The sequence below is a fragment of the Bufo gargarizans genome, chromosome 4 (assembly GCF_014858855.1).
Source record: "Bufo gargarizans isolate SCDJY-AF-19 chromosome 4, ASM1485885v1, whole genome shotgun sequence".
Taxonomy (NCBI): Eukaryota; Metazoa; Chordata; class Amphibia; order Anura; family Bufonidae; genus Bufo; species Bufo gargarizans.
Window position 1 is genome coordinate 184522160 of NC_058083.1, and position 23830 is coordinate 184545989.

The window sequence follows — 23830 nt, forward strand, 5'->3', positions numbered from 1 at the left end:
AGTTCTAAATGTAAGACAGCTTCCAAGCTGTCTTACATTTAGACCATTTTCTATGCCTAAAACAGGCATATTTCAGCTTAGTAAATGACCCCCATAGTTCAAAACCATATTGCATCGAGGGGTCAGGGTAGTCCATGATCAGGGCAAGTGGCGTAGGATCAAAACGGAGGTCAGGTATTGGTCAGGCAGTGGAGAGTCGGAATACAATAAATGGGCAGAAAGTCAGTACATGGGCAGACAAAAGAGCACTGCACACCTTAGCAGTGGGTGGAACCACTACAGGAATCTTAGCAAGCTAACAAACCTATTGCTCACAGGGGAAAGTGCCTAAAGTACTTTAAGGTTGTCATCCATTGGCTGGTGAAGCTGAAGGTGTATGTGCTGGCCCTTGAAGAGCTGGAGGGAGGGTGTGTACCTTATGGGCAAAGAATGAGAGACCTTGCCGGCAAGCAGGCCACAGGTTGCGTAGAGGGACAGAGCAAACCTGGCGATGAGAAGACAGCGGGAGGTGAGACTTGGCAGGATTTATTGTATCATGAAAGGAATGGACGCAATATCACGTACCTTTACAAGTACAGTATATAAAATAACCCACAAACAACAGTTATAAAAAATGTGACTAATTTAACAAAAACACGTACGCGTTTGTTCAGCAGAGTATATTTAGTGAAAAGACATCTATAACACAGCATTTCTAAAAATCAAATTAATGTGCACAGAGCAACACTTGGGATTTGGGGAAGAAGACAAGCTAGTATGAAACATGTTCGGCAATGGTTATAATCAATTATCTAATCTCTGAAATGGACAGCATGTGTCATTTTTTTGCTGTACTATGGTACAAAGCTCTATTGAAGTGACAATACATTTAGCTTGTCCTGCAGGGTCTCCTCTTCATCCGATTCACTTTCTACAGCACCGCTTTGCAGAGCTTGCAGGGGCAATCTGACAAGAAACAATAAATATGAGAAAAGAAAGTTCTACTACACATAATACAAGTCATACTGTGCTCTTAAAATGTGACCTGGAAACCAACTGTGCCTAAGAAACGACTAACACACTGTATCTATTCATGGACATTAATAGCACTGTATATACACTGTATAGTCTCTGACATTTGTGGATTTGTACACAAGACAGATGAACCAGGCTTTCTGGCCTTTAGCATTACATCTGTCCAAGCCCATTACAATATGATTAAAGGAGTATTCCAGGTGAATAAATTTTTTCAGTGGGTTCAAAATAAAAACAAAATTATTAGCCACATCACCAATCCTCCACTGCTGCCGTTCTAAAGCTCTTCCGGTCCCTGCCTATTTCCTGCTCTCAGCTCGACACCCAGCCATTATTTGCCTTCAACAGGAACCAGGAAGTGGAGAGAAGCAGGTACTGCAGCAGCTTTCAAACAGCAGCAGCAGTAAAGGATTGGTCAGGTGAGTAACTAGTAATACATTTTTCTGTTTCACTCATTCCACTTTAAAAATGTAGTCCACTGCCAGTGGCGTACATATCGGGGTCGCAGGGGTTGCAGTTGCGACCGGGCCCGGCACCCCAGGGAACCCCTGCAGCTGCGCGTGTCTGCGCTAATCTCTCTTGACTCTTGTCTTGTGGACTTGCGGTCAGACTCAGCTGTCAGCGCCGGGCAGGAGCGATCACTACGCCAATCCCGCGAGACCTGTGAACTCCTGCCGCAGGTCTCGATGGGAACATGCGCGCACGCGCCTGAACTCACGCAGGCGCAGCAGAGCAGACGGGACCCGGACGGGAGACTGAGAGACAGAGTCGGAGGACTAGGAGACATCACAGATCACTTACCCCTAGTGCAGCGCAGCAGCCGGTAAGTAAGGAAAAGCCGCACAGTGCACTGACTGGAGTTGGAGTAGTGAGGGCCCCCCTGGCCCCTGGCCGATGATGGGGGGGGTTGAGCTGTCCTGGCAGGAAAAGCCTGCCTCAGGCTGGGCCTGGGCCCCTGACTTGAGTAGTGAGGGCCCCTGGCCTACCATGACCCCAATTTATTGATGGGATTAAGGTCTTTGGGGCCCGCCCTGGGCTGATGCTGATCTGAGGGGTCTTGACTCTTTCGGCTGATGATTGATCTGGTGGCTGATGGGGGGGTCTCTGGGCTGATTTGAGGTCTGATGGGGGCTGACTGGGGGTCTGGGCTGATCTGAGGTTTGATGGGAGCTGACTGGGGGTCTGGGCTGATCTGAGGTCTCATGGGGGCTGACTGGGGGTCTGGGCTGATCTGAGGTCTCATGGGGGCTGACTGGGGGTCTTTGGGCTGATCTGAGGTCTCATGGGGGCTGACTGGGGGTCTTTGGGCTGATCTGAGGTCTCATGGGGGCTGACTGGGGGTCTTTGGGCTGATCTGAGGTCTCATGGGGGCTGACTGGGGGTCTTTGGGCTGATCTGAGGTCTCATGGGGGCTGACTGGGGGTCTGATGGGGGTAGGAAACTAAGATGTCTGTCTGTCAAACTCTGCAGAGATGAGAGATGGCTGAAAGAAATCATCATGGTGGTCTGGTCTGAATGGAGAAGATGAAGAAAGAGAACATCTACATCAAAGGAGACATCACTGGATGTAAGAGGTATAGGACCGATATATAGGTAGGGCTGTGCGTAGGTATGGCTTGAGGGTGGGCGACTGGGCGGGGACACTGGGGGGCGGCGGGGCCCTTGGATCAGTTTCGCACAGGGGCCCCATGGATTGTGTGTACGCCACTGTCCACTGGAAAACTATTTTAAAAGTCTAATTGTATTCCTAATAAATAGAAACGAAACAAACAACAGTATAAATGAGTCATTACAATAGCATTGTCCATTCTGGGATAACAACCTTAAAGGGGTTGTATGAGCAGCAGCTGTATTGGTGCAGAATGATGGGGGAAAATTTTTACTTTATTTTATTTTAACACAAGGCCAAAACATAATAAAATTTGAAAACAAGTGACAGGTAAGGATGAGCGAACCAGTTCGAACCGAACCAGGTTCAACTTTGCTATTTTTCGGACGGCAGACATACCCAATTATTTTCAGGATCGTTTTGGATGAATCCGGTAAAATGGCGCATAGCGCCATTTTAGTGCACATCGATGGGAAAAAAGCACTAGGGAGGAGAAGTGTTCTCACATGACCCTGAGGGGAAGTGGGGGGGGGGGGGGCTTGCCTGGATTGGTTCCCAGGCTGACAGAAAGCCTGGATGAGCCAATCTGTGATGAAGGTGGTTGGGTCTTATAGTCTCTGCCAGAAAAATGATCTTAGCGAGTCAGGGAAAATGAAAAGACACTCAAGCACAGTAACAAATCAATCAAGCTTGTATTGCACTGCAAAGAAGAGGAAGAACTGTGTGCATAGAATAGGAACAAGCAGGGAAGGTGTCAGCCAGGGAGTAAGAGAGGAGCTGAGGCTGGCTGTGCCAGCTAGCACAACTGCAGCTTTTGTAAACCTCAAAAGCAGCTACCTGCAAGGAAATCCTTTAATTTTTCCCCCAATTTTCACAGAAATCCTTTTTTTGTGGGGGTGGAATAAGCTAAAACTGTACAACACGTGTTCTATGATCAATCTAGCATAGCATATAGAAGACTCAGGTCTCTCACATATCGAATACATTTTTTTGTAAATTTTTATTTGAAAACCCGTATACATCAGTGATTGAGAACAAAATATTAGGCTAAATCAGTTTATTTACACACACAAAACACATGTTCAGTTACAATTTATTTCTTTTGGGGTGGGGGGTGGGGGTTGAATTTTATTAAACCAGCCTATAGGCGATCAGTACAGCAATACACAGGCTAGGACTTTCCTGTGAGTGATAAGAAATTGTGCATCAGGCCTCAATTATCCGTTTCCGTGAATTCCATTTCCACATGGTTGGCTTTTTTTTTTTTTTTGACAGGTTCAATTTAAATTGAAATAAACCAACATATAGGTGATCAGTACAGCAATAGAGCAACCACGTTTCTGCGAGTATTAATGAATTTAGGCCAAAATCAGTTTCCTTTAATTTCTGTATCCACTCAGTGTAAATATTTTTGGTAGGTTGTTAAATATATATTCAAGCCAGCAGACACATTATTAATACACCAATACACAGGGTAGCGCACAATATTATCTGAGAGGCCCAAATATGTCAGGGCTAAGGAAGGGTTCCAAACGAAACACCCAGGGCCAGAATGTGAGTAGTAGCAGCACCAGCTATCTGTCCAGAAGTTGTAGTATTAGGCCACAGTTGTCCCTGCTGGCTTTGGAAAGATGGAACATTATAGTTAAGAAGAAAGAGGATGAGATTGAGGATTGGATGAGTCCTCTCAGTCGCAGCAGGATGACGTGAAGGTGACTTCGGCGTCTGAAAGGGTGCCAAGGAGCAAGGGGTCACAGCATTCCTCCTGCAACTCCTTCTTGCAGCCCCAAAGAATGTTTTCAGTGGAGTCATCTCAGTCTTCACTGTCCCTTACTAGTGGGGCGCCTTCCTTTTTATCTAAGAAGTGGCAAGACAACCCCACCACGCCCTATGGCAGATAGTCAAGAGATTCTCCCTATTGACGACATATCTGAGAGCAGTCAGTGTTTGTACTGCCCTGAGGAGGTGGTGGAGGAGAAGGCTGCAGATCCCAGGCATAGCTGTGTTGGTGGCGGTAGTAGTGGCACCCGTAGTAATAGTATAGGTGCTGAGGGCAATGACAGTGGCGGTTGGGGCAAAGCAGGGGAAGGTGGTCAAAGATCTACCATAATATCCTACAGTCTGATAGAAGCGGAAGGGAGGGTGAGGACTCTCATGACAATTGTGTGGTGGACAGGACCTGGGAGCCGGATCAGGGTTCCGAGAAGGAGGCAACATCAGAGGAGGAGGGTGATGGCGGAAGCAATAAAGAACAGCTAGGGCCACATCTGCTTCGGGATCTGGTGATGCCGCTGTTGGTGGCCAAAAATGTGCCAGAGCTAAGCCGAGCTTGGCTGCCTCTACCTCATCTGCATGATTATATCTTGTCTGGAATTTTTTTTCACATGCTGCCAGAAGACAAAAGCATTGCCTTTTGTAATCTGTGGCCAGGCAAACACAAATGTAGGCCCCACAGCTCTATTGAACCACATGAAGTTGCATAATCCTATCCCGTGGGCAAACAGAGGTGGTAGCCAGCCACTGCAGCAAAAGTTCCCTCTATTTCCCAATCCCCCTTGCAGTAGCCAGGCCAAATCCACGGGCATTTCACATCGTCATCATCCCTTTCCGCGTCTCCCACTCCTCCTCTGCTTCATCGTCAGCCATCGATAATGGGATGCGTGGCCAGGAAACAACTTTACACACAAAGCAATCCGACACTGCACAAGCTTAATTAGCTGGCCAAGTTGCTGGCAGTCTAGTGGTTCCCATACCATTCAATTGAGTCTGCTGCCTTTAGGTAGCTAACAGTATGCGTTCAGCCTCGCTGGAAGATTCATAGCCGGCATTATTCAACTCAAAAAATAATCCTTGCCTTGCACTTTCACGTGGTGGACAACATGGTCCGCCCCCTGCGATTCTCATTAAGCAGCAAGGTTCAAGCCACGGTGGAAACCTGGAGCAGTTCTTATGGGCAGGAACAGTACATCTTTTACTGCCCACTAGGTCAATGTTTTTACTGGCAGCGACAAGGCAGCAGTCCAGCAACGAGACTAAGTACTTTTGGACTCCTCCGTAATTGTGTCGGCCTGGCTCCCACACCAGGCACTCATCAGCCTTTTCCTCCTCCATGGACACAACAGCAGCAGGGCACAGGGTCACTCATAATAACCCTCCTCCCTATCACATGTGTCAAGTCAAGCGTTGCCAAGCAGTGTTGGAGCTGATCTGCCTGGGCAAGAGTAGCACACAGGCGAGCAGTTGCTGAAGTACATCAAGCAGCAAACTTCCCGTTGGCTGTCACCCTGCCGACTCCAAATGGACAGCCTGGTCAGCGACAATGGGTGCAACAACCAGGCTGCCCTGAACCTGGGCGAAATAAAACATGCTCCCTGCATGGCGCACGTCATCAATCTAGTGGTGCAACAATTTCTAAATAAGTACACTGGCTTGCGCAATTGCAGCATTAACTATGTGATCCCTCTCAAATTTATCTTCGAACAGTCGCTGGCGCTCATGCAGCAGGGGACCACAGCAGAAAAATAGCAGCTGGCGTATCTTGCTGTAAGCCCTATAGCTGTTGGGGACACACAAAGAGAATCTGCCACTGAGACTAAAGGAGGATCATGAAGATGAGAAGCTGCCACTGCAAGAGGAGGAGTCAGAGATGGAAGAGCAAGAGGATGATGATGAGGATTACATCGGCGAAGATACCCAATCATCTCAGTGGGGGACTAAGCTGGAAAGAACTGGCTCCTCAGGCACCCTGGCCATTATGGCAACCTGTATGCTCACTTGCTTACACAGTGACAGGCATAACGTTGACATCAAGCAGTCTGATGATTACTGGATAGACATGCCTTTAGACCCTCAATACTAAGACAAAACAGGGGAATGTTTTCCTCTGGCAGAAAGGGAGGACAAATTACGTTATAACCAGGAAACACTGTGGACACATCTTGCCACAGCTTACGGTGAGCAGATGCCTGCTGGTAGTGTGTCTGAAAGGGATGCCCCTCTAAGCCCCCTGCAGAGTCACCCCTTTCTCCTGCCACCACGAGCAGCAGAAGCCACAGCAGCAGCAGCCACTTCAGTCTCCTCAACATGATGGAGCAGGTTTTCCATGGGCAACCCACAGCTCCCTCAACACCCAGGTTCAGGCATACCTAAACTGTGGCCAGTCTCTGGCACATATCCTGTTCCCTGACCCCATGGATATTTGGGCAGGAAGACTGGAACAGTGGCCCAAACTGGCACAGCACACTCTCTTTCTTGTCCAGCCTCCATTGTTATGTAGGAGAGGGTTTTCAGCGCTGCAGAGGGGCGTGGTAATAACCAAACAGACCAAGTTGTTTTCCACCACTGTCCAAAACATGAACCAAGGCTGGATTCAGGAGGATTTTCACACTCCTCCGGCTGAGGATGATGAATAGGTCTGGCTTAGCTGGCAGTATCCCATCTTGTCACTGTTGCTATTTCCCTATCATCATGCTCTGTATGGCTGCTGCTGCCTCTATCATGCCACCCTATCATGCCACCTCCACCATCATACAACTGCTGCGAGCTGTCAACCATCATGTTATGTACAGCTGCTGCTGCTTCCATCATGCCATTACTGCCACCATGCCACTGCTGTGACTTACCTACCATCAGGTTCCGCACGACTGCTGCTGCCGCCTCCATCATGCCACTGCTGCGACCTGCCTAACATTATGTTCTGTACTGCTGCTGCTGACGCCTCCATCATGCCACCACTGGCATCATGGCACTGCTGCAACCTGCCGAGTGCTGACCATCATCTTTCGGAAGGCTGCTGCTGCCTCCCCCATGCTGCAGCCTGTCTGCCAACATGTACCATATGGATGCTGCTGCCCCTTGTCCTCTACTGTCACCATCATTAACACAAAGCATCTGCCACTACTACCACTGCTACTACTATTACTACCATACACAGTCTTGTAAGTTCCATGCTGCTTCTGCTGCCACTATTGTAGCTGCATGCCACTATATCTGTACCATACCCTGTTCACTTCCACACTGCTCCCAATTAAAAAGTTTTGAGGATTGTTTACAAGCCACTTTTTCTTCTGACAATCGCCACTTGTGTGTGTCGTATAGGCAGGCATTCTGACCCTGGATGCTTGGTCACCCAAGCCACTTTTTTTTTTTAGTCCTATAACACAGTGTATGTTTACAAGTTATCTGCTCCTGATAAGGGACCATTTTTGGATGCTCTGGAATATGAAAAAGCATAACATATGTGCCCGAAGAGTATGTTTTTAAACACGCTGTATGTTACTTAGACATCATTTACTATTGTTATCATTGCATTTCAGAGCTTGGAGGGAGAGAAAAAGAAAAAAATTCATAAAAAATAAACAAAAAGAGATATATTTTCTCCTACAGAATTCTGAGTCCTAGGAGGCTAAAGTGGGTCATATACTAACTTTCAGGGCATTTGGAGCAAGTTTGATTTGGCTCAGATCGAAGAGTTTCTGAATGCACTGTATATATAGTCTTGAAAAAATGATATAGCTTCAGGATATAATAAAAGACATATAGTAGTCCTTAGGGTATGCTCACATGTGCAGCATGCCTGATCTGGCACAAATTCATGCAACATTTTCTGTCCTGCTGAAACTTGGCATTGAAAAACGTCTGGATCACCGCTGGACCGGATTATGGTCAAAGAGGATCCAGTGGTGAACTGTAGAATCCGGAAATTATTGTTTCTATCATCAGTGCTCATAATCGTTTAAAAGCCTATTTTCTACACTCCTCTTGAAAATAAAGATGTTCCGAATGCAGAAGACACGAGGATCAAATGAGGACTATTCTGTGGATGATCAATTAAGAACAATCAGGAACATTCTTAATTTTCTGATTTATCTCTACTTCCAATGTTTCTCAGTTAAACTTTTATGCAATTTCCATAGAACTTTAATTGCAAAAAAATAGCAATTTGTTCGTATAAATCCACTTATAAAAGGTAATATGTAGATTGCCATCCGATGAAGATTAATTATATTTACCTGCTTATAGGCACTTCATCTTCAGATTTTGATAATCTTTGGCCACGTCTTGTCAACTGGAAGGAATCATAATTGAGTGTCTGAAGTTTCCTATCACCTGTAAAAAATATTTAATTTCAAAATATGAAATGTATATGTAGAACAGACAATCATGAGTGGCTTTCACTGTATATGCATCAGACAGTAACTGACATCATCATTAATCTCACCTGAAATCAAAACTCTATCACTAGATAGATACAATATGCAAGCTAGTGAGGGTCATTTAAAAGGCAGCTGAAGTAAGATTTCCAGGGTAAGATGCAAACAATTTATTAATTGGCACACACCTCTTAATAAATTTGTGGCATCTGCGCTGCCTCTAGCTATAGATAGAGTACATTTCAGATACAATGAGCATCACTTATCAATAATGGAAAACTGTTTTAAACTACTATGGTAAAATGAAAGCTGTGCTGATTAATTGCTATGGGCAACTAAGACAGTTTTCCTTTTAGACAGTTTTGATAAATGTGCCCCAATGTATACCTGTTTTTAGGCACAAATTATAGTACATATGTTGGGCCATGGATGGGCGATATAAGGCTCCTTACTAGGAAATTCACCAGTTGGCAGCACTAGTGAACTTTCACACACCAGCTCCTCTATCCGCTTCCGGAGAGAAGTTCCTTCATTTTAGCTGGAACTATATCACTGCATGCAACCGGAGCAGGTGCCAGCCAGCCGCTGTGGCAGGATTCTGCTTGCAATAGGCTGGTAGGTTTGTAGTGTACGGGAGTGGGTTTGTGCAGGTGAAAGTGGGTTATGGTGGGTTGGAGCTCCCCAGCTTAACGCTCTACATCCCAGAGCTGGACCTGGAAGTCCATAACTTGCATACATTTCCATACAGAGGTGTTTGAGGGCTTGTGTCCAGGAAAAGCTGTAGTTTTTATTGGTACAATTTTGGTGTACATATAACTTTTTGATCACTTTATATTCAATTTAACCCCCCCCCCAACTGTTTTGCCACAGTCCAGCTCCAGCAGTGGGAACAGTAGCTAACTTGAGGGGGGAGGGCTGCTTTAGATGCTGCTATCTCCTAAATAGTAACAGCTAGAAACATGCAATAGGCATTCCAAGCTTTTAGACAATACCAGAATGACAGCAATATGTTCAGTACAGGGGAAGATATCACTGATAGAAATCAGGATGCTGTGAATGTAGCTGAAAGTGAAAGCAAAAATAAGTTTTACCCGTGATTATTCCTTACTCGATTTCTCAATGTCATTTTGGTCTTGTATGAAAGCTTGGACTGTCGGCTTTCAAACAAGACCAGTTGCATGTCTGTAGCTGCTACTATTCAGGAGATATCTGTCACCACCAGACATCTGAGAAGCTCTGACAGATGCCTTTCAGAACCTCCTCCTTGAGCTTCCTTTGTTTTGCTTTCAGTTCCTCATCTCGTTTGCCTCTCTCAGCTGTCATGTAGTTGTACTGATTGCATCCCTTTAAATTCCTCCCCATAGTGCATCAGTTTGCAGTTTATATTACTTCCTGGAGTGTGTGTGCAGGCTGATCCTACTTCCCAGTCTTCTACAAGATAAGTGTTGTGCATTCATTTGTGTTTTTCTGTTTGCTGGATCCCAGGTGACCCTGACTCCCTCCGTATCTAGTGTAGGGAGCCGGTGGTCGTGTCCCCTCACTATTATAGGGTGTTCAGGTGTTATACAGTCGAGGTACGAGGATATGCGATCATCTACCATTGGGATTTTCGCATAGGCTGAGCAGTCAGGGAGAGTGCCAGGTCTGATGCAGGGGTCTCCCTTTTTGTTCCCTAGTTTTGGATCCAGTGAGTCGTATATTTATTTTGTGTTGTCTTGTTTCCTGTACACCTTCCGTGACATTATAAACCGCCAAAACCGTCTCAAGCATGGATCCGGTTTCACTTTTGACTGAACGCTTCCAGGGTCTTTCATTGGAGGTAGCAGATCTCCGTAAGACTCTTTCTCAGTTTCAAGTGACCGGTTCAGCTTGCGTTCATGGAGTTTGTTCTGAGCCTAAGATCTCGCTCCCGGATACGTTCTCCGGGGGTAGTGAGAATTTTGTGCGTTTTAGAGAGGCTTGCAAACTCCATTTTCGCCTTCTTCCCCATTCCTCTGGTGATGAGGAACAGAGGGTGGGGATCATTATATCGCTGCTCAGGGGTAACGCTCAGTCGTGGGCCTTTTCGCTGCCGGTGGGGGCACGGCCCCTCCGTTCAGTGGATGAATTCTTTTTAGCCCTGGGTCAGATATATGATGATCCGGATCGTATTGCTTTGGCTGAGTCTAGACTACGTCTGTTATGCCAGGGTAAACAATCCGCAGAGATATACTGCTCAGAATTTCGGAGATGGGCAGCTGATACTGGTTGGAATGATGCTGCACTCCGAAGTCAATTTTGCCATGGTCTTTCAGAGGGATTGAAAGATGCATTTGCCTTTCATGAGAGGGCTACCTCCTTGGACTCTGCTATGTCTCAGGCCATTCGTATTGACAGGCGTCTTAGAGAGAGAGGAGAGATCACTCCTTCCTGTCATACTCAATCCCAGGACAGTGCAGCGGTCTCATTCTGTGCGCAGGGGTCTCAGTCGCTGTCAACCCCTTCTGAGCAGGAGCCCATGCAGCTGGGGTTGATTGCCTCTGACAATAGAAGATTCAGCCCGCATGGGAAGGTTTGTTTTTGTTGTGGAGGTATAAATCATTTGGCAAATGTTTGTCCCTCTAGGAGATTCAGACAGTCTTTTGAGAATAATAAAGAAACAAAAAGGAAAAAATCCTTTAAAAATGTTCCATCTGTTAACATTGGCAGGGTTGAGGCGGAAATTGAAGGTTTTCCGTTTGCTTGTAGCTCCCGTTTTGTCCTGCCTGCCAGGGTGGCGCTAGAGAGCAAGAACATTTTTTGTGAGATTTTTGTAGATAGTGGAGCAGCTGTCAATCTCATTGATAATCAATTTGCGATAACTCATGGTTTCCAGGTATGCACTTTGGGAAAGGATATTCCTGTTTTTGCTATTGATTCCGCTCCACTTTCTCAGAAATCATTAAAGGGCATAGTTCACAATATCCGTTTAATTGTGAGTGATGCTCATGTTGAGGATGTGTAATGTTTCGTCCTTAGCGGATTGCCTACTCCTCTAGTGTTGGGGCTACCCTGGCTCGCTAAACATAACCCCACCATTGATTGGCAAGCGAGGCAAATAAATGGTTGGAGTGACTTTTGCAGAGAGAATTGCCTCACGACATCTGTTTCTGAGGTTTCTACTAAGACTGTACCATCTTTTCTCTCTGAATTTTCGGATGTCTTCTCTGAGAGCGGAGTTCAGGACTTGCCCCCGCACAGGGAGTACGATTGCCTTATTAATCTCATCCCAGGCGCCAAGCTGCCTAAATCTCGTTTATACAATCTCTCCCAACCTGAAAGGGTCGCTATGCGTGCTTATATCTCTGAGAGTCTGAGAAAAGGACACATACGACCCTCGAAGTCACCTGTTGCCGCTGGTTTTTTCTTTGTTAAGAAAAAAGATGGTTCTTTAAGACCTTGTCTGGATTTCAGGGAGCTGAACAGTTTCACAATTTGTGACCCTTATCCGCTTCCTCTGATCCCGGACCTGTTTAACCAGATTGTTGGGGCTAAAGTTTTTCCAAATTAGATCTAAGAGGGGCATACAACCTGGTCAGGGTCAGAGAAGGAGACGAATGGAAGACGGCCTTCAATACCCCTGAGGGCCATTTTGAGAATTTGGTTATGCCTTTTGGTTTGATGAATGCTCCAGCCGTTTTTCAGCATTTTGTGAACAGCATTTTTTATCATTTAATGGGGAAATTTGTATTAGTGTATTTGGATGACATTTAGATTTTTTCTCCCGATTTCAAAACTCATAAGGAACACTTACGTCAGGTCTTGCTCATCCTGCGGGAGAATAAATTGTACGCGAAACTGGAAAAATGTGTGTTTGCGGTTCCAGAAATTCAATTTCTGGGGTTTCTTCTCTCCGCTTCTGGTTTTCGCATGGACCCTGAGAAGGTGCGCGCTGTGCTTGAGTGGGAGCTTCCTGAGAATCAGAAGGCGCTGATGCGTTTTTTGGGATTTGCCAATTATTACAGGAAGTTTATTTTGAATTATTCCTCTGTTGTTAAACCACTCACTGATATGACTAGAAAGGGGGTAGATTTTTCTTCCTGGTCGGTAGAGGCGCGTAAGGCCTTTTCTGATATCAAGGAGAGTTTTGCTTCTGCTCCCATCTTGGTACAACCTGATATTTCTCTACCCTTCATAGTTGAGGTTGATGCTTCTGAGGTGGGTGTGGGTGCGGTCTTGTCTCAAGGTTCCTCTCCTGCCAAATGGCGACCGTGTGCCTTTTTCTCGAAGAAACTCTCCTCCGCAGAGAGAAATTACGATGTGGGAGATAGGGAGTTGTTGGCCATCAAGTTGGCTTTTGAGGAATGGCGCCATTGGCTAGAGGGAGACAGACACCCTATTACCGTGTTTACTGACCATAAAAATCTGGCCTACTTGGAGTCAGCCAAGCGTCTGAACCCGAGACAGGCCAGATGGTCTTTGTTCTTTTCAAGGTTTAATTTTGTTGTCACGTTCCGCCCTGGGGTTAAGAATGTGAAGGCAGATGCCCTGTCACATTGTTTTCCGGGAGGTGGGAATTTTGAAGACCCGGGTCCCATTTTGGCTGAAGGTGTGGTGGTCTCTGCTCTTTTTCCTGAATTGGAGGCAGAGGTCCAGGCAGCCCACTCAGAGGCTCCTGATCTTTGTCCTCCTGGGAGGTTGTTTGTGCCTCTTGCTTTAAGACACAAGATTTTTAAGGAACACCACGATACGGTCCTTGCTGGGCACCCGGGGGCAAGAGCCACAGTGGATCTCATCGCTCAGAGATTCTGGTGGCCGGCGCTTTGTAAGTCGGTTGAGGGTTTTGTGGCAGCCGGCGAGACCTGCGCTCGTGCCTCATTCACGGCCATCAGGTCCTCTCCTTCACTTACCCATTCCTTCCCGTCCTTGGACCCATCTGTCCATGGACTTATTACGGACCTGCCTCGTTCCTCGGGGAAGACTGTGATTCTGGTGGTGGTGGACCGTTTTAGCAAAATGGTGCATTTCATCCCTTTTCCTGCCTTGCCCAATGCTAAGACGCTGGCGCAGGCATTTATTGATCACATTGTCAAATTGCATGATATTCCTTCAGACATAGTCTCTGATAGGGGCACGCAGTTTGTTTCCAGATTCTGGAAGGCTTTCTGTTCTCGCTTGGGGGTTCGGTTGTCATTCTCTTCTGCTTTCCACCCGCAGTCGAATGGCCAGGCAGAGCGCGTCAATCAAAATCTGGAGACATATTTGCGCTGTTTTGTGGCGGAGAATCAGGAGGATTGGTGTTCTTTTTTGTCCCTTGCTGAGTTTGCTTTAAATAACCGTCGTCAGGAGTCCTCTGATAAGTCACCATTTTTTGGTGCATATGGGTTTCATCCGCAGTTTGGGACATTCTCTGGAGAGGGGTCTTCTGGTTTACCTGATGAGGACAGATTCTCCTCGTCTTTGTCATCTATTTGGCAAAAGATTCAGGATAATCTAAAGAGCATGAGTGAGAGATATAAGCGTGTGGCAGATAAGAGACGTGTGCCTGGTCCGGACCTGAATGTTGGTGATCTGGTGTGGTTGTCTACTAAAAATATCAAATTGAAGGTTCCCTCCTGGAAGTTGGGTCCTAAGTTTATTGGGCCTTACAAAATCTTGTCCGTCATCAATCCTGTTGCCTACCGTCTTGATCTTCCTCAGACTTGGAAGAACCATAATGTTTTTCATAAGTCCTTATTAAAACCTTATGTCCAACCCATTGTACCCTCGTCTTTGCCTCCTCCTCCGATTATGGTTGATGGTAATCTTGAATTTCAGGTCTCTAGGATTGTGGATTCTCGTGTTGTTCGCGGTTCTCTCCAGTACCTCGTTCATTGGGAGGGTTATGGTCCTGAGGAGAGGATGTGCGTCCCAGTGACGGACATTAAGGCCACTCGTCTCATCAGGGCTTTCCATAGGTCCCATCCTGAGAAGGTGGGCTCTGAGTGTCCGGAGTCCACTCGTAGAAGGAGGGGTACTGTCACCATCAGACATCTGAGAAGCTCTGACAGATGCCTTTCAGAACCTCCTCCTTGAGCTTCCTTTGTTTTGCTTTCAGTTCCTCATCTCGTTAGCCTCTCTCAGCTGGCATGTAGTTGTACTGATTGCATCCCTTTAAATTCCTCCCCATAGTGCATCAGTTTGCGGTTTATATTACTTCCTGGAGTGTGTGTGCATGCTGATCCTACTTCCCAGTCTTCTACAAGATAAGTGTTGTGCATTCATTTGTGTATTTCTGTTTGCTGGATCCCAGGTGACCCTGACTCCCTCCGTATCTAGTGTAGGGAGCCGGCGGTCGTGTCCCCTCACTATTATAGGGTGTTCAGGTGTTATACAGTCGAGGTACGAGGATATGCGATCATCTACCATTGGGATTTTCGCATAGGCCGAGCAGTCAGGGAGAGTGCCAGGTCTGATGCAGGGGTCTCCCTTTTTGTTCCTTAGTTTTGGATCCAGTGAGTCGTATATTTATTTTGTGTTGTCTTGTTTCCTGTACACCTTCCGTGACAATATCACTATCTAAAGCAGCCCTCCCCCCTCCAGTTAGCTACTTTTCCTACTGTCAGAGCTGGACTTGGGCAAAACAGTTAGGTGGTTAAGTGGGGGAACAAGGTGACCCCAAAAAACAGCAGACCAACCTTTGTAATTTTTTCTCCTTTGCAGCATTTACTGTGCAAGGTAAATGCTTTTATATTTTAATAGTTTGGAATGTGGCAATACCAATTATGTTAATTTTTTGTTTATTTATTTTATATGTAAAACCCCAAAACGGGAATGATTTCAACTTTTTTTTTATTTTTATATTTCTAAAAAGTTTTTTTTAACAATTTTTACTAATGTAATGTTTATTCCTATTAGTGGACTCATATATGCAATCTTCTGATCTCTTGTCCCACAGACGGCAAAATAATGCAATTGCAGTCTATTGTATTCTGGCGGCGTTAAAGAACCACTTCCACAAAAATGTTTATTCTCTGACCCATTAGAAAGGTACATGACGTAAACTGTAATGATTGTAGTTTTCTTACTAGCGACTGCATTTGTGAGTTCTAACCTCTCTTTTGATCATCAGCTGTGTCATAAGACCAACACTCTGACTCTCCAAGTAACACAGCTTCTTATGTGTGGACAGGAAGCTGATTTTGCTATGTATTCCTATGGGAGCCTCAATGGCAGTCTCATATGAATGGAGACGTAACTGACTTCCTGTTCTGTGTCATTTGGGATCAGAGAGTTGGTTACATGACACAGCTACGGATCAGAACGGACGTTATAACTCAAAACTGTAAGAAGATAACCTTCACTACAGTTTATATCATGTGTCTTTCTAACAGGTCAGAGAATAAAGATTTTTGTGGGAGTGCTTCTTTAACAGGCATCTTACAAAGGAAGGCAATGGAACCTTCACAAGGCCCCAGTCTGCCATATTAACCAATCAAAACCCTGTGATTTTGCCCCCTCACTCGCTATGTCTAAACCATCAAATGCCATGATCTCTATTGACCGCAGCATCTGAGGAGTTAAATGACCAGGATTAAAATTATCTTTGATCCTAGATATTGTCGGTGAGTGTCAGCTGCATGGAGTGGGCTCAGCTAGTAAGCCCACGCCATACATCCCTGAATTACCAGACCCGTGCCGATCAGCTGTATGAAGTTGTGGTGCTTGGTGAGTGCTTAGGTCTCTTCCTAGGACATGTGAATGAACGTGATGTCACTAGGTGCAGGTCAGTACCATTCCTGAAGATGGATCATCAATATGATAATCCTAAAAAAATGTCTTTAATATAATTCAAGTTTGTTATGTGTGATTAGCTTTTTCCCCTTGATGGAAGGAATTGCAGAATATATACAGACATATTGTTGCAAAAACGCCATGAGGTTTTCTGCACCGCATGTGAAGCACTGCACCCCCGAAATGTGTGGCAGCACCCTTAGGGGCTTGTCCACTTTGGAAAATCCACTCCCACCTGAAAGTATCCTAATCATTATCTAAACAGCTATCATCAAAGGGGAAACATCTGGCTAGTCCTTTAGTGAATTGGCCATCAGCTTAATACATGAACAAGCTGATTACTTCAGACGAAGAGGCACTCATTAGTCCCCCCCCCCCCCCACCCCCTCTGGGTAATAGGAGTACTGCATGATAATTTATAACACTATCACCACGGGGTACAGAAACTGAAGAAAATGAACGGTGATCCCTAATAAAACATAACTTTTAATCAGTCAGATTAATAATAGTCCCTTAGAATGTATCAAAACAAAAAAGAATATTCTTATAATCAGAGTACTCTATAAAAGTCCAACATAAAGGTGCACAGCGTCACCGAAAAATAACAGATATTCCTACCAGATAATAAGGCTCATCCGGACTTCATAGAATCACAGCGGATAGTATGATCCTGTAAAATAAAGCAAGTACCGGACAGGTCCACAGGGGGAGCTTTAGATCGCTAGACAACCCTAAGGTACAGGTGCTGTGCTGGCCCTAACGTCACGGAGCACCCGTCCTAAAAAGAACGACCCCATCAGGAACCTTGTCCTCAAGCTACTTGGCCCTAGAGTGCCCTAGTGCAGGTAGTCCCTACATGCATGTTTCGATTTTAGTCTCATCAGGGGAAACATGAACTGGAAAGGAAAAGAAACCATATCTAGAAGGGCAAAAATTAAGTAAATATAGAAATGGATTCTAGTACACAATGTAAATAAATGCCAGAAAGATAATTCGGGCTATTTCAATAGAAGTGGTAGCCCAAAATGTAAGCTCCACTGCTAGATGCTGGGCCTATGCAAGTACCATGCGATGTGGGGCACTAGCCATAATGTGGGGGAACCTTATGATGAAAAGGAGACTGTCCGTCCGGTGGGCCGGTGCATCTGTTCAGGCAGTAAGATGACCTGTCTGCCAACAGCCGCCCGCCCAGAATTTAAATCCACACCCGGTCTCATAACGAGGCCTGAGACGCAGCGCGGTGACGTCAGAATGCATTATCAACGAACTCCATCCCAGGCAGGCACTCTCGGCATCGAGCGCCTGCTGCGCAGACGCAGATAATGTGCCAGCAATTACGTCTGACGTCACTGCGCTGCATCTCAGGCCTTGTTATGAGACCGGGTCTGGATTTAAATTCCGGGCGGGCGGCTGTTGGCAGACAGATTATCTGACTGCCTCAACAGATGCATCGGCCCACCGGACTGACCGTCTGCTTTTCATCATAAGGTCCCCCCACATTATGGCTAGTGCCCCACATCGCATGGTACTTGCATAGGCCCAGCATCTAGCAGTGGAGCTTACATTTTGGGCTACCACTTCTATTGAAATAGCCCGAATTATCTTTCTGGCATTTATTTACATTGTGTACTAGAATCCATTTCTACATTTACTTAATTTTTGCCCTTCTGGATATGGTTTCTTTTCCTTTCCAGTTCCTGTTTCCCATGATGAGAGTAAAATCGAAACATGCATGTAGGGACTAGCTGCACTAGGGAACTCTAGGGCCAAGTAGCTTAAGGGCAAGGTTCCAGACGGGGTCGTTCTTTTTAGGACGGGTGCTCCGTGGCTACGACGTCAAGGCCAGCACAGCACCCGTACCTTAGGGTTGTCTAGCGATCTAGAGCTCCCCCTCTGCACCTGTCCGGTACTTGCTTTATTTTACAGGATCGATCATACTATCCGCTGTGATTCTATGAAGTCCGGATGAACCTTATCTGGTAGGACTATCGGTTATTTTTCGGTGCCGCCGTGCACCTTTATGTTGGAGTTTTATCGAGTACTCTTATTAGAAGAATATTTTTTGTTTTGATACATTCTAAGGGACTATTATTAATCTGACTAATCGAAGAGGAGACCAAATGGGGGATAGTCTTGACACAATCTATAGATTATAGATATAAACAAGTCAAAAAGAGGTTTGTAGGAGATACTCTAGCTGATGCACTTTAAATATTGATACTACACAGCAAGAAGACACAATGTATGGACTTACCCAGGGACCAGCAACCTGCAGCACTCTGCAGCTGCAGCTGCTCTGAAACGACAACTCCCAGAATGCTCCATTCACTTCTATGGGAATTAGAAGAACAGCAGAGCATGTTTGCATTCTGGGAGTTGTAGTTTCACAGCAGTTGGAGTGCTGGAGGTTGCTTACCTATTACTGCACATAAAGGCAGAGGCAAAATTTCAAAATCCTGGGCCCCAATGCAAAATCTGTAAAAGGGCCCCCAGGTTACATGTGCCTTCCATGTCTTCATGTACCACAGGGCCATTTGGGATCCTGGAAATACCAAGGCCTGCACATGCTGACAACCGCTGCACCCACTACCGTATAGCACAGTATGCATGCAGATCATTCACTGGTAAGAGAACAATAATAATGCCAAGTAGGTGCTGCAAAGCCTAGAGTACATGCCACCAATTTAGCACTCTGTGTATTTCCCTCAATACTTTTCTTCACAAAAGATAAGATATGATACAATTTATAAAACAATATATCTCTGCAGCATACTGTACACTCATAATACTTTATAATATTTCTAACCATGTCAAAGCCCTTGTTCTGAAAAGGTGGCAGGCAGTGAGGGCAGTTTTTAATGTGACAAAGGTATGACGTGCGCTGTTCAGACTTGAATCTGTGGCCTCTCCTTTTCACAAATATTTCAGCAGTGAAGAGAAGAACATTAATAACATACTAAACTGAATCTAATTTTTATACATTGCACTTCCACCCACATTAAATTTAAGAAAACTGCTAATTTGAATAAATTAAAAAATAGTACAGTGGCTTAATTATAGCTGAGAAGTTTTCTCCAAGAATAGGAAAGCAGAACTAGGGCTGTGGAGTAATGATAATGCTCATTCCTTTCACAGGCCTTATCTTTAACTATTAATAATGGCTCGTTCTCCATTTTATACTGTGATATTTATTAACAGTAATATTGTCCGGCGCCTATTAACGAGCTCTGTATAAAAGCCCCCGCACTCCTAGCTATGCAATGTCACTAATGCCAAGTGGGATTAAAGAAATAATAGATAATTGACATAGAGTTCTTTACAAAGTACAGTACAAACGGTTTGTACAGCATTTCTTCTCATCCCAAATCTACCCCTCTAATATTCCGTGGAAATTCCGCCCCATGTGGCATAACCTAAAAGGGAGAGGGGTTGGAATTTGATGCACTATACAGAATCACTGAACCTCTATTATCAGTCACTTTATTAACCCTTTCTACCCCGGACCAGTTTTCACCTTCCTGCCCAGGCCATTTTCTCCAAATCTGACATGAGTCACTTTATGTGGTAATAACTTTGGAACAGTTTTATCTATCCACGCCTTTCTGAGATTGTTTTCTCGTGACACATTGTACTTCCTGATAGTCATAAATTTGAGTCAATCTATTTCAGCTTTATTTATGAAAAAATCCCAAATTTACCAAAAATGTTAAAAAATTAGCAATTTTCAAAATTTCTATTTCTCTGCTTTTAAAACAGAAAGTGATACCTCATGAAAATATTTATTACTTAACATTCCCCATATGTCTACTTTATGTTGGCATCATTTTGTAAATGTAATTTTATTTTTTTAAGGGCGTTAAAAGGCTTAGAATTGTAGAAACAATTCTTAAAATGTGTAAAAAATTTTCCAAAACCCACTTTTTAAAGGACCAGTTCAGGTTTGAGGTCGCTTTGTGGGGCTTACATAGTGGAAACCACCCATAAATGACCCTACTCAAAACATATTTTACAAACGTTGTTAACCCTTTAGGTGTTCCACAAGAATTAAAGAAAAATAGAGAGGAAATTTCTAAGTTCCACTTTTTTGGCAGATTTTCCATTTCAATTCATTTTTTTCAGCCAAACAAAATGTTATTACCCGTTAAGGCTACTTTCAAACTCAGGTTTTGGGCGGATACGACATGGATCTGCAAAAACGGATCCGTTACAATAATACATCCATCATGAACGGATCCGTTTGTATTATCTGTAACATAGTGAAGACGGATCCGTCATGAACTCCATTAAAAGTCAATGGGAGACGGATCAGTTTTCTATTGTGCCAGATTGTGTCAGAGAAAACGGATCTGTCCCCATTGATTTACATTGTGTGCCAGGACGGATCCGTTTGGCTCAGTTTCGTGAAGCGGACAGCAAAATGCCGCAGGCAGCATTTTGGTGTCCGCCTCCAGAGCGGAATGGAGACAGATCGGAGGCAAACTGATGCATTCTGAGCGGATCCTTTTCCATTCAAAATGCATTAGGGTAAGGCTTCATGCACACGACCGTTTTGTTTTTCCGCAAAACATTGAAGCCGTCCGTGTGCCTTCCGCAATTGGTGGAACGGAACAGGCGGCCCATTGTAGAAATGCCTATTATTGTCCGCAAAACGGACAAGATTAGGACATGTTATATTTTTTTTGAGGGGCCACGGAGTGAGCAATGGATGCGGACGGCACACGGAGTGCTGTCCGCATCTTTTGCGGCCCAAATGAAGTCAATGGATTCGCACCCGAGCCGCAAGAACTGCTGCTCAGATGCGGACCAAAACAACGGTCCTGTGCATGAGGCCTAAAACTGATCCGTTTTGAACCTTGTGACAGCCCTGAATGGATCTCACTAACGGAATGGCCAAAACACGAGTGTAAAAGTAGCCTTACAGAAACAACCCAAATGTGGTGGTAAACGGATGTAAGGACGCACTGCAGGGCCATATGGTTTTTGGAAGGCAGATTTTGCTGGACTGGTTTTTAGATGCCATGTCCCATTTTAAGCCCCCCTGGTGCACCCTTGCAGTAGAAATTCCCCAAAATTGACCCAATTTTGGAAACTAGGGGATAAGGTTCCAGTTTTATTGGTTCCCTTTTGGGGTAACATTTTTAATTGCTCTATATTACGTTTTTTGTGAGGCAAGGTAACCAAAAAACGGCTGTTTTGGCACCGTTTTTATTTTTTACAACATTCATCTGACAGGGTAGATCATGTGCTATTTTTATAGGGCAGGTGATGATGATGTGTCTACTCTCTTTGTTTGTTTCAGTTTTACATAATAAAGCTTTTTTTTTAAAGAAAATTATGTTTTTGTGTCTCCATTTCCTGAATGCCATTTTTTTTTTCACATATAAAACCAACATCATTACCTTACAGTAGCCCCCAGTGTGTTCACCTTTCTCGCTATCTTCAGAGGCAGCAACGGCCTCCTTGCTTCAAGTAAAAATAAGCCCACCCCTTACCCGTCCTCTTCACTTTGATTGACATCCTGCCTAGAGGCTGGGATTGCGCAAGTTTTGTGCATGCCCGATGCGCTCCAGGTTACTGCGCGATCTCACTCGCAGCTTTGTTATCACTGTGCATGCGCCGGCCATTTTAAGTGTGCCAGCGCGCCCGACATCACTAACCATATCAATCACTGTTTTTGGTAGAAATGATATTTCTACATGGCAAATCATTTAGTAGCAGGTGTGGTAGAGTAATAGAAACCCAAAAGACCCAACAGTCATGATATGCATGCTGTTGATTTTCTGTAATTCAATCACTAATTGAAAGGGGCATGTTCAAAATAAAAGCAGTGTGGAGTTCAGTTAGTGAGTTCATTCATTCTTTGAAAAACAGGTGGCAATTATTGCCCCTATTTAAGGAAGGAAGGCAGAACATGTTGTACATGCTGGTTACAGTGCATTTCTCTCTGAATTTCTGAGGAAAATAGGTCGTTCCAGACATTGTATAGAAGTACAGCTTACCTTGATTAAAAAGTTGATTGGAGAAGGGAAAACATATAAAGAAGTGCAGAAAATGATAGGCTGCTCAGCTAAAATGATTGCAAATGCTTTAAAATGGCAACCAAAACCTGAAAGACGTGGAAGAAAGCGAAAAACTACCATTCGAATGGATAGAAGAATAGCCTTAACAGCCAACAATCAGCTCCAGGAAGATCAAAGAAGGTCTAAAGTTACCAGTGAGGACTGTTACAATTAGAAGACGCCTATGTGAAGCCAAGCTATCTGCAAGAAGCCCCTGCAAAGTCCCACTGTTGAAAAAAAGACATGCTGAAGAGGTTACAATTTGCCAAAGAGCACATTGACTGGCCTAAAGAAAAATGGCGCATGTGGACTGATGAAAGAAAGATTGTTCTTTTTGGGTCTAGTGGCCGGAGACAGTTTGTCAGATGACCCCCAAACACTGAATTCAAGCCACAGTACACTGTGAAGACAGTTAAACATGGTAGCGCAAGCCTCATGATATGGGGATGTTTCTCATACTAAGGTGTTGGGCCTATTTACCGCATACCAGGGATCATGGATCAGTTTGAATACATCAGAATACTTGAAGAGGTCATGCTGCCTTATGCTGAAGAGGAAATGCCCTTAAAATGGGTGTTCCAGCAAGACAACCACCCCAAACAAACCAGTAAACATGCAACATCTTGACGTTATAGAGTGGCCAGCCCAATCCCTGGATCTTAATCCAATAGAAAACTTGTGGGGTGACATCAAAAATGTAGTTTCTGAGGCAAAACCAAGAAATAGAGAAGAACTGTGGAATGTAGTCCAATCATCCTGGGCTGGAATACCTGAAGTTGGTTGACTCCATGCAACACAGATGTACAGCAGTTCTCAGAAACAGTGGTTATACAAATAAAAATTAAAGAGGACCTTTCACCTGGAAAAACATTGTGAACTAAGTATCATGAGATATACAGCGGCGCCCAGGGATCTCACTGCACTTACTATTATCCCTGGGCGCGCTCCGTTCTCCCGTTATGTCCTCCGGTATGTTCGGGGACTTGGTTATAGTAGGAGGAGTCTGCCCTTGTTCTGCTGGGCATCTCCTCCTCCTAGGCTGTAGCGCTGGCCAATCGCAGCGCAGAGCTCACAGCCTGGGAGTTTTTTTCTCCCAGGCTGTGAGCTCTGCGATGCGATTGGCCAGCGCTACAGCCTAGGAGGAGGAGACGTCCAGCAGAACAAGGGCAGACTCCGCCTACTATAACCAAGTGAGCAAAGATACCGGAGGGCACAGCGGCCGAACGGAGCGGCGCCCAGGGATAATAGTAAGTGCAGTGAGATCC

The 23830-nt window shown here is 45.0% G+C and overlaps 1 protein-coding gene across 1 annotated transcript in view; it reads right to left on the reverse strand.

Moving 5' to 3' along the window:
* Positions 1 to 684: 684 nt before the first annotated feature.
* ZBBX (zinc finger B-box domain containing) overlaps positions 685 to 23830 on the reverse strand; it is a 216478-nt gene continuing 193332 nt past the window's right edge. Inside the window, 2 exon segments of the mRNA XM_044291843.1 lie at positions 685 to 945; positions 8635 to 8731. Of these exon segments, the coding sequence (XP_044147778.1) occupies positions 849 to 945; positions 8635 to 8731 (194 nt within the window). The 3' untranslated portion in view covers positions 685 to 848.